Source organism: Dendrobates tinctorius, unplaced genomic scaffold (assembly GCF_039654945.1).
Source record: "Dendrobates tinctorius isolate UK_male_01 unplaced genomic scaffold, ASM3965494v1 ptg000036l, whole genome shotgun sequence".
NCBI lineage: Eukaryota > Metazoa > Chordata > Amphibia > Anura > Dendrobatidae > Dendrobates > Dendrobates tinctorius.
In genome coordinates this window covers 13,335,889-13,352,536 of record NW_027361704.1, presented here as the reverse complement: position 1 = coordinate 13,352,536, position 16,648 = coordinate 13,335,889, and the positions used below count along the sequence as shown (strand labels likewise).

The 16,648-nt window shown below is 43.9% G+C and overlaps 1 protein-coding gene across 1 annotated transcript in view; it reads left to right on the top strand.

The window, feature by feature from the left end:
• DOCK2 (dedicator of cytokinesis 2) overlaps positions 1 to 16,648 on the top strand; it is a 1,017,649-nt gene that overhangs the window by 213,182 nt on the left and 787,819 nt on the right. Inside the window, exons 12-14 of the mRNA XM_073573729.1 lie at positions 3,836 to 3,912; positions 5,310 to 5,435; positions 11,454 to 11,569. Of these exons, the coding sequence (XP_073429830.1) occupies positions 3,836 to 3,912; positions 5,310 to 5,435; positions 11,454 to 11,569 (319 nt within the window). The remainder of the gene's footprint in view (positions 1 to 3,835; positions 3,913 to 5,309; positions 5,436 to 11,453; positions 11,570 to 16,648) is intronic.

Here is a 16,648-nt window from a genome sequence, read left to right as displayed (position 1 = left end):
CACAGTGGACCTGCACCAGCAGATGATATGGCTCCCCAAACCATCACTGATTGTGGAAACTTCACACTAGACCTCAATTAGCTTGGACTGTGTGCCTCTCTACTCTTCCTCCATACTATGGGACCTTGATTTCCAAATGAAATGCAAAATTTAGTTTCATCTGAAAACAACACCTTGGACCATTGAGCAACAGTGCAGTTCTTTTTCGCCTTGGCCCAAATAAAGGGGGCTTTACACATAGCGATATTGCTAGCAATATCGCTAAAACGTCACCGATTTTGTGACGCAGCAGCGATATTGCTAGCGATATCGCTATGTGTGATACTTACCTCCGACTGGCTCCCCCGCTGGCTAACGCTGATCGCGCGACATCGTTCACGTCCATTTCTTGTCGGCCGCTTCCTGCTGGCGCTGACGAGCGACGCGTGGATGCGGGCGGGAGGACGTCATCATCGCCGCGTCTGAAAGGTAAGTAACGACTGCTGCTGTGTCGCTACGTCGTTGTGGGATATTCCTGTTTGGCAGCTCACTAGTGACCATTTAGTGATGCACCAGTGATCCTGACCGGGTCGTATCGTTATCAGGATCGCTGGTGCATCGCTAAATGTAAAGGGGGCTTAAGACGCTTCTGCTGTTGTCTATTGGTCATGAGTGGCTTGACACAAGGAATGCGACACTTGTAGCCCATGTCCTGGATACGTCTGTGTGTCGTGGCTCTTTTGAGCAATGACTCCAGCAGCAGTCAACTCCTTGTGAATTTCCCCAAATTTTTGAATGGCCTTTTCTTATCAATCCTTTCAAAGCTGTGGTTATCCCCTTTGCTTGTGCACCTTTTTCTACCACACTTTTTCCTTTCACTCAACTTTCCATTAATATGCTTGGATACAGCACTCTGTGCAAAGCCAGCATCTTTAGCAATGACCTTTTGTGGCTTACCCTCCTTGTGGAGTGTATCAATAACTGCCTTTTGGACATCTGTCAAGTCAGCAGTCTTCCCCATGATTGTGGAGCCTACTGAAATAGATTAAGGGACCTTTTTAAATGCTTAGGAAGCCTTTGCAGGTGTTTTTGTTAATTATTCTAATTTACTCAGATAATTACTTATGGGTTTTCATTGGCTATAAGCCATAATCCTCAACTTTAACAGAAATAAACACTTGAAATAGATCACTCTGTTTGTAACGACTCTATCTAATATATAAAGCTCAAGTGTGTGTATGTACAGTATGTATGTATGTGTGTATGTCCGGGATTGGCATCCGCACCGTCGCAGCTACAGCCACAAAATTTGGCACAGTCACATGTCTGGACCCCGAGAGTATCCTAGGCTATGTTGTGAGGTGAAATTTTAACCCTGCGCGTTCCAATTCACCAAACAATTTTACCCCTTTCTACATAATCGGGAAAAAAGTGTCAAGCCCCGCCCTCATGATGATGTCATAATGGTTTCCATGGCGACGCTGATGTCATCATAGGTTGCAAGCCCCGCCGCTCATTATGATGTCATAATGGTTGACTATAGGATGGAGGATGTGTGATGGGTATATGGGCACTGGACTATGGGATGGAGGATATGTATGACGGGTATATGGGCATGGGACTATGGGATGGAGGATGTGTCATGGGTATATGGGCACTGGACTATGGGATGGAGGATATGTATGACGGGTATATGGGCACGGGACTATGGGATGGAGGATGTGTGATGGGTATATGGGCACTGGACTATGGGATGGAGGATATGTATGATGGGTATATGGGCATGGGACTATGAGATGAAGGATGTGTGATGGGTATATAGGCACTCGACTATGGGATGGCAAATTTGTATGATGGATATATGGGCATGGGACTATGGGATGGTGGATGTGTGATGGGTATATGGGTGCTCGACTATGGGATGGAGGATATGTATGATGGGTATATGGGCACGGGCCTATGGGATTGTGGATATGTATGATGGGTATATGGGCACGGGACTATGGGATGGAGGACAATTATAATTTGCTAGAACTAACCACAGTTAGTTACTATGCCCGGGCAGCGCCGGGCTCTTCAGCTAGTATAATAGGAGTTTCACTTTTTGTATTGAAGAACTGAAATAAATTAACTTTTTGATATTACAGTTTAGTGAGAAACACTTGTACATGGTTGATTAGTGGTATAACAATAAAGTGACTTATCTTAGGATTAATCACCACCAAATTTCTAATGGCAGACTTCTCCCCCTCCTGGGCTGTTTTTTAATCTATTTTTAATATGTCCTTGTCTTGTATGATTTATTTTCTAAATAAAATGTTAAATTAATCTTTGGGTATATTGATAATGTCCCTCTTTTGAATATCTCCTTTTGAGTTTATCTTCCATTTTATTTGGTATTTAGGGCTTTCTACTTTTCATAGGGTTTTTTTAAAACATCACCTGAAAGTGCAGTTAAACTGTAACACTTTGAATAATAAACATCTTTCTTTGCACTAACAGTATTTCATAAACTGAATAATGAAGATGTAGGGCAGGCTAAGCAAGTTGTATTGTTTTTCTGTACTGTCATTTACGTAAAAAGGATTTTTTTGGCTTATTAATTGTCAAATGGGGTTGTCTCAATTTCATATTTGGGAACAGTTGCAAAGATCTTTAAAAAATAAGCATCTTTTTAATTTACCACTTATTAAAAGTCCTCTGCTTTCTGAAGAATGGAGGGATTTTTAATTTTACATTGTGCAGCTCATTGTCATTGAGCAGGCTCTAAAGCCACACGCTCCTTGCTTAGGTATCCAGCTGCGCTTAGACTATTCGGATTCTGCCTGTAAACAAGGCAAAGTGGAATAAAATTCTTTATTCACTCAGATTCCAATAGAGGATAAAATATCAGCAAGTATGAAGCAGAAGGTTGTGTTATATATGCGTTTCAGGTGACGCAGCACCCTTAGTCATGACTTATCCTCTATTGGAATCTGAGCGAATAAAGAATTTTATCTCACTTTGTCGTTGAGCTGGACTACCTATCTACTGGAATTTTCACGCCAAGACACGGCGGTTCCGTGCGCCGACTCCTGGGATGTCTTTAAGCGGTGAGCTGGATTGTTTTTTTCATTGGCTTTACAGCCTGCACATGCCACTCTGAATCTGACCAGGTTAATGGATCTGATCAACTTTACTGTTCCCGGGCTTCTCCCAAGCTGCAAGTTCCAGTTTGGATAAGCGACATGACCATGTCGGTGCCTGAAGAGTCAGTCTTCAGGAACGCACTGCCCCCAATAAAGTATAAAGTGGGGGAGACTTAATATATACTCGTACAAGTATATCAGAGGGCAATACAGAGATCTCTCCAATGAACTGTTTGTACCAAGGACTGTGACAAGAACAAGGGGGCATTCTCTTCGTTTGGAGGAAAGACAATTTCTGCACCAGCATAGAAGAGGGTTCTTTACGGTAAAAGCAGTGAGGCTCTGGAATTCTCTTCCTGAGGAAGTGGTGATGGCCAACTCACTGAATGAATTTAAGAAAGGAATGGATGCTTTTCTTGTGAGTAACAGTATAGAAGGTTACAAATAACAGAATATTATAGGTAGATGGTTGACCCAGCTTAGGGGAAGGAATTTTTTTCCCTATGGAGAAAATTGGCTTCTACTCTGTGGGTTTTTTGCCTTCCAAAGGATCAACAATGCAGAACAGCTGCACTAAAAATAGGCTGAACTAGATGGACATAAGGTCTTCCTTCAGCCTTCAAAACTATGTTACCAGGATTGCCGCTCTCCTAAAGATTCATCTTGAGACAACCCCTTTAAGTAATAACCGCTGTCAAATTAAATCATCTTCTCTTTGCATTTTTCAGGGTTGGGGCAGAGAATGATTTTTTGCACAGTCTTCTTAACAAAGTCACATCACTAAAAGGAGACAGCGGTGGACAAGGTGAATGACTGTCAGGCTGCAGTAAAATGATATACTGTATAATGTCTTTCTGATACTTGCTCTAGTAATATTTAATATAGCAAATTGTCTCAGGAAGAGCTCCATTTAACTATATGTACAGTAATCTTTAAGGCCAAGTCTATACAGAATGTCTTATATACTGTAGCTCGCCTTCCCCAGTTATTTCAAATACTCTGAGAAAACTCCTTTAAATGAAAGAATTCTGGCAGCGCCGGCTACCAATGAAAAGTTAGGAAATGTACATTTAAGTCTTACTGAGGTCTTAATTAAATAGCTAATTATATTAACTAAGGGCACTTTGACTATAATCCCTTTTGGGCAAGTTACAATAATTTTCTGCCCAATACATGTCAGGAATTAATGCTTAAGCCAATTTGGATTGGGGCATAGCCATGACCCATGATATATACTTAGCAAAATTATTTCTCATGCTTATTAAGAGGAACCTGTCATGTAAAATAACGCTATTAACCTGCAGATATGGGGTTAATCTGCAGGTTAAAAGCGTTCTGATATCATTGGGAACCAGCACTGAAAGCCCTGCTGCTGTAAGGAAATTAACTTTACTTTCCCTGGCAGTCAAAAGGGGGGGCATTGGCATGGTTTCAGTCACTGCTCTGTGTATGGAGAGCGGAGGCCATAATTACACCCCTGGCACTGACTGATAGCAGGCGGGGAGGAATAAAGTTAATTTTCTCCTGGCAGCAGGACACTCCGTCCAGGCACCAAATGATGTCAGAACACAATTATCCTGCAGGTTAACCCCACACAGATCAGTGGCGTTATTTTACATGACATTTTGCACTAAACAGCATTTAAATCCTATATAACCACAAACTAAAGCATCAGCTATCTGGAGAAAATAAACTTATAGCCTACCTGTGAGATGTTGAGGGCTGTTACAGTCCAATCTCAGAAGTGTGGCTGTAATCACCCCCAGACACTTTGATTGACAGCCTGCTCCACAGTGTACATGTGTGCAGAGCAAGCTTTGAACAAAAGTATCAGGAAGTGAATGCAGCCATGATCACTGAAAATCTCCCTACATGACCCCTATGGCTGGCAGTAAGTGACTACAATGAGACTACCAGTTCATTTTCTCCTAGTAGCTGATGCACCAATAAGGCAGTCAAGCAGGATTTCAATTTTACATACCTGCAGATTAACCCTATATCTGCAGGTAAACAGCATTTCTTAAGGGGACCGATTCCCAATAAGACGAATGCATACAGTAGAGACATTAAAATTTAATTGGCAAATTAGTTCATTTCAGGCTTTAAAATTGGGAACTGATTAAACCAATATAAAAACTTGCACAAAGGTTAAATTATTTTGATGATTGTTACATTTTGCTTTCTGAATTATTGTTTTTTTAGGTCTTTGGGTTACAATGAAAATGTTGGCTGGTGATTCTGTTCAGATTCGGAAAGTCTACCCTCACCTTGTGGACAGATCTACTGTGATTGCAAGAAAGCTAGGATTCCCTGAAATTATTATGCCAGGTAGGCTACATAGAGAAAATTTTACAGATAGGGAAGTGGGATTGTGTATACTGAACAGAAAACCGTCAAATGAAGGATTTTCCATAATTCTAATTTTCCATTAACACAGGATATAACTTCTAATGGATAATTTAAAAAAGCAATTTTGGCAAAATGTAATTCATAAAATAGAACTAATATGCAAACTGCATCAAGGTCTGTATCTTGTCAAGGAAGCGCATGACATACTCCACGATGGAAACTTCTGAAGGGCTCAGCTCTTCTTCCCAGGATTTCCTTACCAACCCAAGGGGTCCCTGAACTCGCCTGTCGTATAGGAGCTCGAAGGGAGAAAACCCCGTAGAGGCCTGTGGAACCGCTCAGTAAGCAAATAGCATATGTGGGAGGTTCTGCTACCAGTCGCGCTCTTGAGTCTCAACCAGCATTTTTAGCATGTGGTTTGAGGGTACTGTTGAAGCACTCACAAACCATTGGTTTGGGGGTGATACGTGCTCGATACCAGAAGCTTCATCTGCATTTTCTTACACAGACCCTCCACTAGCCTTCAAATAGTCTATCACATTAAGGATGTAATGCTTTCCAGAGCTGCTGGGTACGGCCAGTGGTTCTACAATATCCACTGCAATCCTCTGGAAAGGCTCCTCTATCACCGCCAGAGAGATCAGAGGGCCCTTCGGTGCAGCCCCTGACTTTCCCACTCTTTGACAGGTGATGCAGGAGTATTTTGTTACATCTGTCCCCAATTTGGGCCAATAGTAGTGTTGAAACAGCCAGGCCTTAGTTTTGCTGATCTCCAAGTGTCCAGCGAGTGGAATCTCATGGGCAATCCGTAACAACTCACCTCTAACTTTGCAGGGGACGACCAGCTGTCTTTGCCTCAACCACTCCTTTTGGGATTTACCGGGAACTGTCTCCCGGTACAACCTCCATCATTCCCAGAATACCTTTTCCTTATCAGTCTCGGAGGTGGGCAACTCGGCGAGGTGTCTCAAGGTCTCCAGGCTCGCATCTGAGTGCAGAGCAGCCTGTAACTCCTGGCTGGGGGCAGCCTGAAGTGATATCATGGTCCCTTCCTCATGGGAACCCTCTGGGACCTGCTCTGGGTCTGTCTCTGGTTCAGTCATCCCTCTGACTAAGGAGGGTCCAGAAGGCAGGGCGTTATATGCAATCTGGGCACTCTGATTACGGGTTACAGCGGCTATGTAGGCCATCTCCCTGGGGATTACCACAGTCCAAACAGCCTGCTTGTCTATGGGTACTACCTTCCCATCCACCCCCAATACCTCAGGAGCAGTGCTATATGCAGTTACCATTCTCTGTGGCACTGATCAGTTGCAAGGCATCACCTTCCTCATGGTTCCCGTGCCTCTCCAAATTTCCCTTAGCACTGTCTCTTGCTCCTGTTAGGGGTTCCTCAGCCATCTCACCCCGCAGCGTGACTGAGTACTGAGTATTACTGTACCTTCAGATATATAATGAATATCAGATAAATTATCAGGTAAAGTATTACTGGGTAAATTACTATTGGGTAAATCATTATCAGGTAAATCACTGTCAGGTAAAGTATGCATATTCACATCTTTATCATTAGCTTTACCCTCAGCATCAGATTGGATAGGGGTGTCAGGGACATAATACGTGAGTATCCTCCCCAAATCAGTCCCCAACAAAACGGTGGGCAAGTTTTCGGACAATCCCACTTCCTTCATCCCCCTCCCGGGCCATCGGCAAGGGACAGCAGATGCCCCCATTCCCGGTGACAGTCAGGTTTTTCCCCAAAATAATCTCTTCAGGGGCCGTAAGTTTGGGTCAGATAAGGGTTCGTTTGGCCTTGTCCTTGAGGCCTATAGCGACCTTGCTCCATATGGTGACATGATGAAAATTTTCACAGGTCCTCCCAACTGCCCCACCCACCAAAAGAACTGCTGCAATAGGCCCTGAGGCCTTGGCTGGGGGGTTCTTCTGCATCTCTGGACAAGTGGCACTGAGATGTCCAGTCCGATTGCAGAAATAACACTTGCAAGGGTCAGATGTAGGCCCTGTGTTGGCAAAGGGGACAGGGCCTCCAGTGACTTGGCTGGCAGGGGTACTGGGGTTGGTTGTTGGCTTACTCCATCTCCAGTTGGCGGTGACTGGCTTCCGCACTTCCGGTTTACAGTTGGCCTCGTAGGTGTCGCCGATCTGCGCTTATTTATCTGCGTCTTTTGGCTCCCGGTCCATCACGAACTGTCGCACCTCAGCTGGGCAAAGATGTAGGAACTAGTCTTTTATCATCAGCATCTCAAAGGTGTCCATTGACAATCCTTGAATTCACTGGTCCAAGTGGGTTCTGAGTCCATGCACCACATCACTGTAGCTGTTGTGTGTGCCACTTTGGAGGTTCCAGAACTTTTTACGGTAAACCTCACGAGTCAGTTGGCACTAATTTAACAGGGCCTGCTTGATGGCCTCATAATCTCCTTCTTGGTCTGGCCGGGGTTTAAGTTGTTGCATTATTGGACTCAGCACTCCGTGGGGTAGATGGTGTTACCCCGAGTCGGGACAACTGCAGTAAATGGTCTCTCTGAGCTTGTAAAATCCAACAAAAAGGCAGAAAAACCCTTACCTGCCCAGGCCTCCAAACAAATGCACTATTAGGGTGCAGTGCACCCATAGTTAAGATGGCGGCAACACAGGTGCAAGAATACAGATGAGACAACTCTCACAACCTACCAATGCATGGAGGGGGCAGTTGCTTGGAATATTAATGCACAATGAAGACTTGTATGTGGCGCTGTTCACGCAATGGTAACAATGGTAATGCACAGCATCCAGGTTAACAGCCTATTAGTTATGCCCATACTATTAGATCAGACGGGCTGCCTAGCGTTATCCAAATGCATCCCATGTGAACAGACACCACAGTTTACAAGACCAAATGGGCCCAACTGCACCCTGTGTATATAGTACACATACAGACACTCTCGCCTACTGTATCCTCACCCATCCCTTGTAGATTGTGAGCACTCGCAGGCAGGATCCTCTATCCGCCTGTACCAGTTGTGACTTGTATCGTTTAAGATTACTGTACTTGTTTTTATTTATGTATACCCCTCCTCACACGTAAAGCACCATGGAATAAATGGCTCTATAATAAATAATAATAATAAATTGATTAAGGGTGGTTTCATTTGCTGCTGACAAGTAACAGTTCTACTGTTAATTGCACAGAAGCACAGCATTCCTGTTAAATTTGGTTACAATTTTGTGCAAAACACTGTTAAAAATCTGACCATAACTTTTTAATTCACCCTTTGAGTTCAATGGTCACTGTACTTGATCTCCTTAAGTATCATCAGCAAGTTACTTAATTTAAAAATTACCCCCCACAAAAATCACTTCAAAGTCTCAGCCATCTGATATCTCCCTTTGGTGTATTTTTCTGTCCACTGCCTGTTGACAAGTGTAATCTGTGTATGAACGCAGAAATGCTCATACGGATTAAAATAAGTGGTTGGATCTTTATCTTTAAGCTTTTAATCACCTGTCAAGCTGTATACAGATATAACACAGAGGCCAGATATAAGTTACGGACAGCCAAAAGATATAAGAAGACTTAATGGAAAGGAAATTCTAGCTTTCAAAAGTCCTAGTGCTGGCTGAATGCTGATAAAGAGGTCCAATAAAAATGATAACGATGATTTTTATTTTTATGGCACCAACATATTCCACAGCACTTTACATTTTAGAAGGGACTTGAACAGACAATTGAGACATTACAGAATAGCACATAACTCAACAGATACCAAGAGGATTTATGCCCTGCTCGCAGGCTTACAAGCTATGAGGACATACTGGAGAGGTGAAGGGTAAAATGTTAAACATGCTTATATTGGTATGATCCAACCATCTATATAATAAATAGGGTATTCACATAATGTTTCATAATCCGGTCACCAGCCAAAATGTGTTCAAGTGCAGAAAAAGAGGGCTATTAAGTGCATGGATGGTGTGTGAACAGATACTAGGGTCCTGATTTTGCAAAAAAAAATTTGTATGGGCAAAGTGAGGTTAGTGCATTTTTAGACCTCGCTCAAAACTGTGAATATTGGGAATTTAATCAAATTGTCCTGGTTAGTGCATTCCAAAGAATTGTCTCAGCACGTGAGAAGTCTTTGAGATGGGAGTGGGAAGTTTGGACTATTGAGTACGTTGGTCTTGGGTCATTAGCAGAACGAAGGGCATGGGTAATGTGGTAGACTGAGATTAGGGATCAGATGTAGTGTGTTGCTTAACCGTGGGGTGCTTTGGGGGTGAGAGTGATAAGTTTATATTCAACTCTGTAGTGGATGGGCATCCAGTGCAATGACTGGCAGAGGGTAGAGGCATCGGTGAAGTGGTTGGAAAGGAATAAAATCCTGGCTGCTGCATTTAGGATGGATCAGAAATATGAGAGTTTAGTAAGAAAGAGACTGTAGGGAGTAGTAGAGAGTTGCAGTAGTCCAAATGAGAGTGAATAAGAGCAAAAGGAAGAGTTTTTGCAGAGTCAAACGTAATAAAAGGTTGAATTCTAGAGATGTTTTTGAGGTGTAGGTGACCAGAGCGAGCAAGTGATCAAATGTGGGGGTGAATGAAAAATCAATAAAAAAAAGTTAATGGGAAATTGCATAGCAGGAGAATTGATACAATTTCTTAACATAGACACAAAATGCAAAATACAGTACAAATCTTGACTTTCTAAAGGCTGTGTGAAACAGAAAATTCACAGCACGTTATAAATATCCAGGTTTAACAAATTAAGGGCAGTGAATATTTTTCATAACGAAATTGAAGGCTTATTTAAATTATTATATATATTGTGAGGTAGTGAGGGGAATTCTATACAACGGTGTCGCGTCCGTCTGCAAGTCTGGGCTGCAGACAGGCAGCGCCCCGAGTAGCACCGACACCCTTTACCCCTATACAGGGATCTGGATTTACTGCAGAGCCCAGGAAGCGCTGTCTCAACAGGAGCAGAGTGCCAGAGCAGAACGGTCGCAATAGAAAAGCAGGAAGGGAGCCAAAAATGGCATCGGAAACCAGGCGAGCAGTGGAGGTACAGAAACGGCAGGCAGAGGCAGAGTCGAGAGTCCAGGCAGAGGTCAAAAACCGGGAGAGTAGTGGAGGTACAAAATCGTCAGGCAGTAGAGGGGGTCAGGAATCCAGGCCAAGGTCAGCGTCAGTAATCGGGAGAAATGCAAGGTACAAAAGCGGCAGGCAACAGAGTAGTCAGAAGTTCAGGCTGAGGTTGGAGTTAACGATAGGCAATCACAAGTAACACGTAGGGGAACCAAGAATATATCCGGCGGCTTGCAAGCCCAGCCCCAAGGTATTTGAGGGATCAGGTCGTCCCTCACAGGCTCCCGGGCTGGTGATGTCATCAGGACCGCCCCCAGGACCAGACCTGATGATGATGCACCAGCCCCTTCATGACTGACAGAGGAGCGGAGTGTGCGTCCAGTAGACGCCTGCACAGAAGCCCTTTCATTGTTGCCGCCCTCACTCGGGCGCGAGCCACGGCGCTTCCTAGTGGTTGAGGGCGGAACAGCAGGCCCCGAGATCGACGACATGTCAGTCCGGCATCTCCTGGTGGCCGAGGCCTGGACAGCAGGTCCCGAGCCCAAGGGCGGCGTGACAGTCCGTCGCCTCCTAGTGGCTGAGGGCGGAACAGCCGGCCCCGATTCTGACGGCGACGTGACAAACGGTTGTTATGTGTCCCTCAGGATGTGCATAGAATAGCAAAGGGTTTTTCCAATTTAAACTTTGATGATTGATGGAAATAATTTTGTACTGGCTCTGACTGAGTGGCTGAGCAATGCTGTTTCCGTAATTCCCATGTAAATGAATGGGAATAGCCCTTTAAAATGGAGCACTGCTTAAAAGTATAGTATAAAGCAGGCAATGTAATAGTATATCATAAGCTAAAATTGTAAGAAGAGCCATATCATTATTAGCATATTTTATATTTCTTTCCATCATGTTGTGATTTTTATTATACAGGTGATGTAAGGAACGATATTTACATTATATTGCTAAATGGTGATTTCGACAAAGCTACACAGAGAAACGTTGAAGTTATTATGTGTGTTTGTGATGAAGAAGGAAAAGTCCTGCAAGTGAGTATATATGTATATATGTGACCACGTCTGTGTTTTTGATTGAAGATGACATCTTAATGCTTTTTTTTTAACACTGTGTTCCAGGCACATAGCCAAAAAATATAAAAGCGATAGTGACATATAGTACTCTCTTTCAAATGTGGATTTAAATATTCATTTATCATTTGAAATGTGACACTTGTGAAGCAGGGGAGCTGAAGACATGAGCTGCAAGGTTGATAATATAGATAGATATGTTTTTTTTTCACAATTTCCTGGCCTTTTCTGGTTCATTACGGCTAACATCAGCCATATGGCAGAATCAACAAGGAAGAGAATTATCTAAAAATTCTCATTTTGGTGGACTGTGGGATTTTTTTTAGTTAATTTGGATTTTACCTGAATTTTATCGCTCATTTCTATTAGGCACAAGTGCCCGTCTGCATTTGTCACATTACTGCTACGCTTTTCAGAGGTAGATATGTACTGTATATGTTTATAATAAAATATATATTACACAAACACACAAATATAGATGAATGACTGACTAGCATGCCGTGTGACTCCTAACTTCCTTGCTGACATAACCGTAAAGTTAGGGGTCTGTACCAGACACCTAGTGTCTGGTACTGAACCCCAAAACTTGGGCTTTTACTGTAATCTAATAAAGCTTATTGAACGGCTTCAGCACAGCTAATCAACAATCATCAAACTTTTAGACTGTGGGCAACACCGAAGACATCAAAACCATGCCCAGTATTGGCATGACTGTGATTGGCCGGCGCATCGATTGACCCAGCCTGTATATAAGTTGGATAATGAGTGCCACCACCATTCTGCTCTTATTAGTGTAATGACCAGAGGTCCGAATAAGATCCATTGGGTCACAAACTGAGACTCACTCAGCTTGAGCTGAAATCACTATGCCAATCCAAGTTTCCCTGAAGAGTGTTTTACACTGGGATTTGAAATAAATTTACCTATCAGAAAGGTCAATTCAGGTACTCAGAGAACATTTGTAAATCGAATGTACAAAACCTACAATAGCAATACATATAATACAAAGGTCCTTAAGCGGTTCAACTAGGGATACCCGGGTATCTATGACTATGTACAGATAGGTCCATATATATTTAGACTGAGACAACATTTTTATGATTTTATATTCAACCAAGTACTAGAAATGAACATTTTATTTACAATTATTTATTCTGTCCAATTACTTTTGGTCCCTTTAAAAACAGGGTAGCACATGTTAAGGAGCTGAAACTCCTAAACCCTTCATCCAATTTTAATGTGGATACCCTCAAATGAAAGCTGAAAGTCTGAACTTCAACTGCATCTGAATTGTTTTGTTTAAAATTCATTGTGGTAATGTCTAGAACCAAAATTAGAAAAATATTGTCTCTGTCCAAATATATATGGACCTAACTGTACCTTTAACCTGAGGTAAGTCTCCTCTCAGGCATATAGATTGCATTGGCTGCAGCTAGTCCCAAATCTTCGGCCCCAATCAGTTGTAGCAACACAAGGTTCCTCATCTTGTGGGCCGGTGCCGAACCCAAATGCCGGGGACTTATAGTTCTGTAGCCTCAAGATGCCGTCTCTCCTCTAGTCCTCACAAATTCTCTAGGAAGCAATACTCTTGTTTCTGTATAAAATATGTCCAATATTGCTTCTCAGCTCATCACAACAGGGACTCCACAGAGCTCTACAGTCACACAGCTCTCAGGAATGCTCATTCTTTGTTCCACAGCAAGGTCTCAGGCTCCCAAGATTTAGGGGATTAAGGGCAGTAAAAAGTCTCTTACAGCATTCAGTCTCTTTGCTTCTCACAAGCTGCTCCACACACAGTGTCTCTCAGGGCAGTCTCTCTGATACTGGAAGCTTCCCTTACAGCTCTAGACTGCTGACACTAGGCCCCACCAACAGCACACACTTATCCCCGGGCACTCGCAGCACCTGCTCTTAGCTGCAGCAGGCAAAGACCACAGAGTCCTAGTGCTCTCCTGGTGAAATCACAGTTCACCCTCTTACATGCCACCCCACTAGAGGCTGGCGTCCCCAACATACCTCCCCACTCAAAGCCATTCTGAGCATATCAGTGGGGCAGTATTCCTGCTGCAGATCGGGTAGTTCTCCTGAGGCATACTCCAACAAGCACAGCCCCAGAGGGAGCAGAAGCCTCTTCCATGATGTTGACAGAGGGCGCGTGTGAGGTTGCCTCCTCCTGTGGCATGGCGTCCTGTGACACAGCATCAGGACCAAGAAGCTGACCTGATGCTCTCTCCTCAGCAGGATCCACCACATTCTCAACACTCTCGTCACACGGAGACAAATTGGTCAAATGAGGCAAGTAAGCAGGCACAGGAGAAGGCACACCATCAAATTCAAAATCACTGAGTACCCATCCCTTGAGACGCATCCTCTGGCTCTATGGGAATAGGAGCCGAATCTTCAAACCAGCAGCGTTGTAGCATGTTACCGTGCAAATTACGGGTTGGCCCCCCTGTCCCCACCTGCTCGACCTCATACACTGGAATTTCAGGATTCACCTGCTTTTTTATCAGATACTGATCAGATCAGATCAGATTTCTATGTCTCCTCGGGTATAACTAAGCCTCATCACATGGGTACCCATAAGGTATAATCAGAGAGACAGACGGCTCGTTGTCTTTCCAAATAGTCTGTGTAGTTTGACAGCTTGATCTTTTATAGAACAAGATCACAGAAAATAAGATTACTTAACAATTGGTAAAATAAAAAGGGAGGTTACATAATAATCTGGCAGAAATATGAGTTATACAATTGGTTGTCAAATACATCCTGAGACACGAGAGAGATTACACAAAATGTTGGGGGAACATTCTAGCACTTTTCATATGTCAGCGTGACCTGGTTCAAGAGTTGAAGTTCTCAAGAGAATTTGGCCTGACTTACAGAATTTTGGAAGCAACAATATGTTCTGGACCAATTTCTTGGAATATATGCAGAGCTATCAGGCCATAAAAAATCTGCACGTAGACTGATAACTGGATAAAAGGTCATTCTTGCACAATACTATTTTCTAGTATTATATACAGAACAGAAATTAACCCCTTCTTTAACAATATGGAGTCTTCTCCCATCGGTCACTCAGCTTTCTTGACCGTCGTTTTGCCCTCACCAACACTCTGTCTCCCGGAGAGAGCAGCTGTTTGCACAGGTCGCGTGTCCCTATGGGCCACCTGACGAAGGCGATCACCCACCACCTGATGCACAACCCTCAACCGCCGCCGATGTTCTCGTACCCATTCGGATGCAGTCCGAGGGAGATTGGAGGAGGGATCCAGCATGTTAAAATCCTCAATGTCCCGTCTGGGTCTCCCAAACATCAACATGTGTGGCGAATAGCCTGTAGTGTTGTGCACTCTATTATTGTAGGCCCACAGCAATTCGGGGAGATACTCAGGCCAGCAGGCCTGCTGTTGACCCTCTAATGTCCTCAACATTTGCAACAGGGTCCAATTAAAGCGTTCACATGCCCCGTTAACCTGGGGGTGATAAGACATTGTTCTCGACTGCTCGATACTATACAACAGGTGCAGCTCCTTCATCAGTGTCCCCTGGAAGCATGCCCCTTGATCCGAGTGTATTCTCTGCGGACACCCGAACACTTTGAAGAAATGTCGATACATGGCCTCAGCCAACGACTTTACCGTCTGGTCTCTTGTCGGCACAGCTACAGCATACTTGGTAAAGTGATCTGTCCTTACCAGGCAATAGGAGTCCCCCGACGTAGAGTACCCTATCAAAACATAGTAACATAGTTAGTAAGGCCGAAAAGACATTAGTCCATCCAGTTCAGCCTATAAAATTCTGTCAGAATAAATCCCCAGATCTATGTCCTTGATTCCTTCTTCTCATGTGTATAACCTTACATTTATCATTGTTAAACTGCATCTGCCACCTTTCGGCCCAAGTTCCCAACTTATCCAGATCCATCTGTAGCAGAATACTATCTTCTCTTGTATTGACTGCTTTGCATAGTTTTGTATCATCTGCAAATATCGATATTTTACTGTGCAAACGTTCTACCAGATCGTTAATAAATATGTTGAAGAGAATAGGTCCCAACACCGACCCCTGCGGTACCCCACTGGTTACAGCGACCAAGTAAGAGAATATACCATTTATAACCACTCTCTGCTTTCTATCACTAAGGCTGGTTTCACATTCGCGTTAAAACGACGCTGCGCACTGCGTCGTTAAGCCCCGCCCCGATCCGGCTCCCTGCCCGCACCATCCGGGATCACCGCCTACTTTCGCATTTGCACGCATGCGATCGGCGCACCCTATCTTTAGCATAGGGTGCGCAGATCATGCGCTGCCAGTGTGAAAGTAGCGTGCTGCGCACTTTTGACGGTGCGCCGTGCGCGCCGAAGTGCAACATGCTGCATTTCGGCGCGCACGGCGCACCGTCAAAAGTGCGCAGCACGCTACTTTCACACTGGCAGCGCATGATCTGCGCACCCAATGCTAAAGATAGGGTGCGCCGATCGCATGCGTGCAAATGCGAAAGTAGGCGGTGATCCCGGATGGGGCGTGCAGGGAGCCGGATCGGGGCGGGGCTTAACGACGCAGTGCGCAGCGTCGTTTTAACGCGAATGTGAAACCAGCCTAAGCCAGTTACTTACCCATTTACACACATTTTCCCCCAGACCCAGCATTCTCATTTTGTGTTCCAACCTCTTGTGTGGCACGGTATCAAACCCTTTGGAAAAATCAAGATATACCACATCCAATGACTCACCTTGTTCCAATCTATAGCTTACCTCTTCATAAAAACTAATTAGATTGGTTTGACAGGAGCGATTCCTGATAAACCCATGCTGATATGGCGTTAAACAGTTATTCTCATTGAGATAATCCAGAATAACATCCCTCAGAAACCCTTCAAATATTTTACCAACAATAGAGGTTAGACTTACTGGCCTATAATTTCCAGGTTCACTTTTAGAGCCCTTTTTGAATATTGGTACTACATTTGCTATGTGCCAGTCCTGTGGAACAGACCCCGTCGCTATAGAGTCTCTAAATGGAAGAAATAATTACATT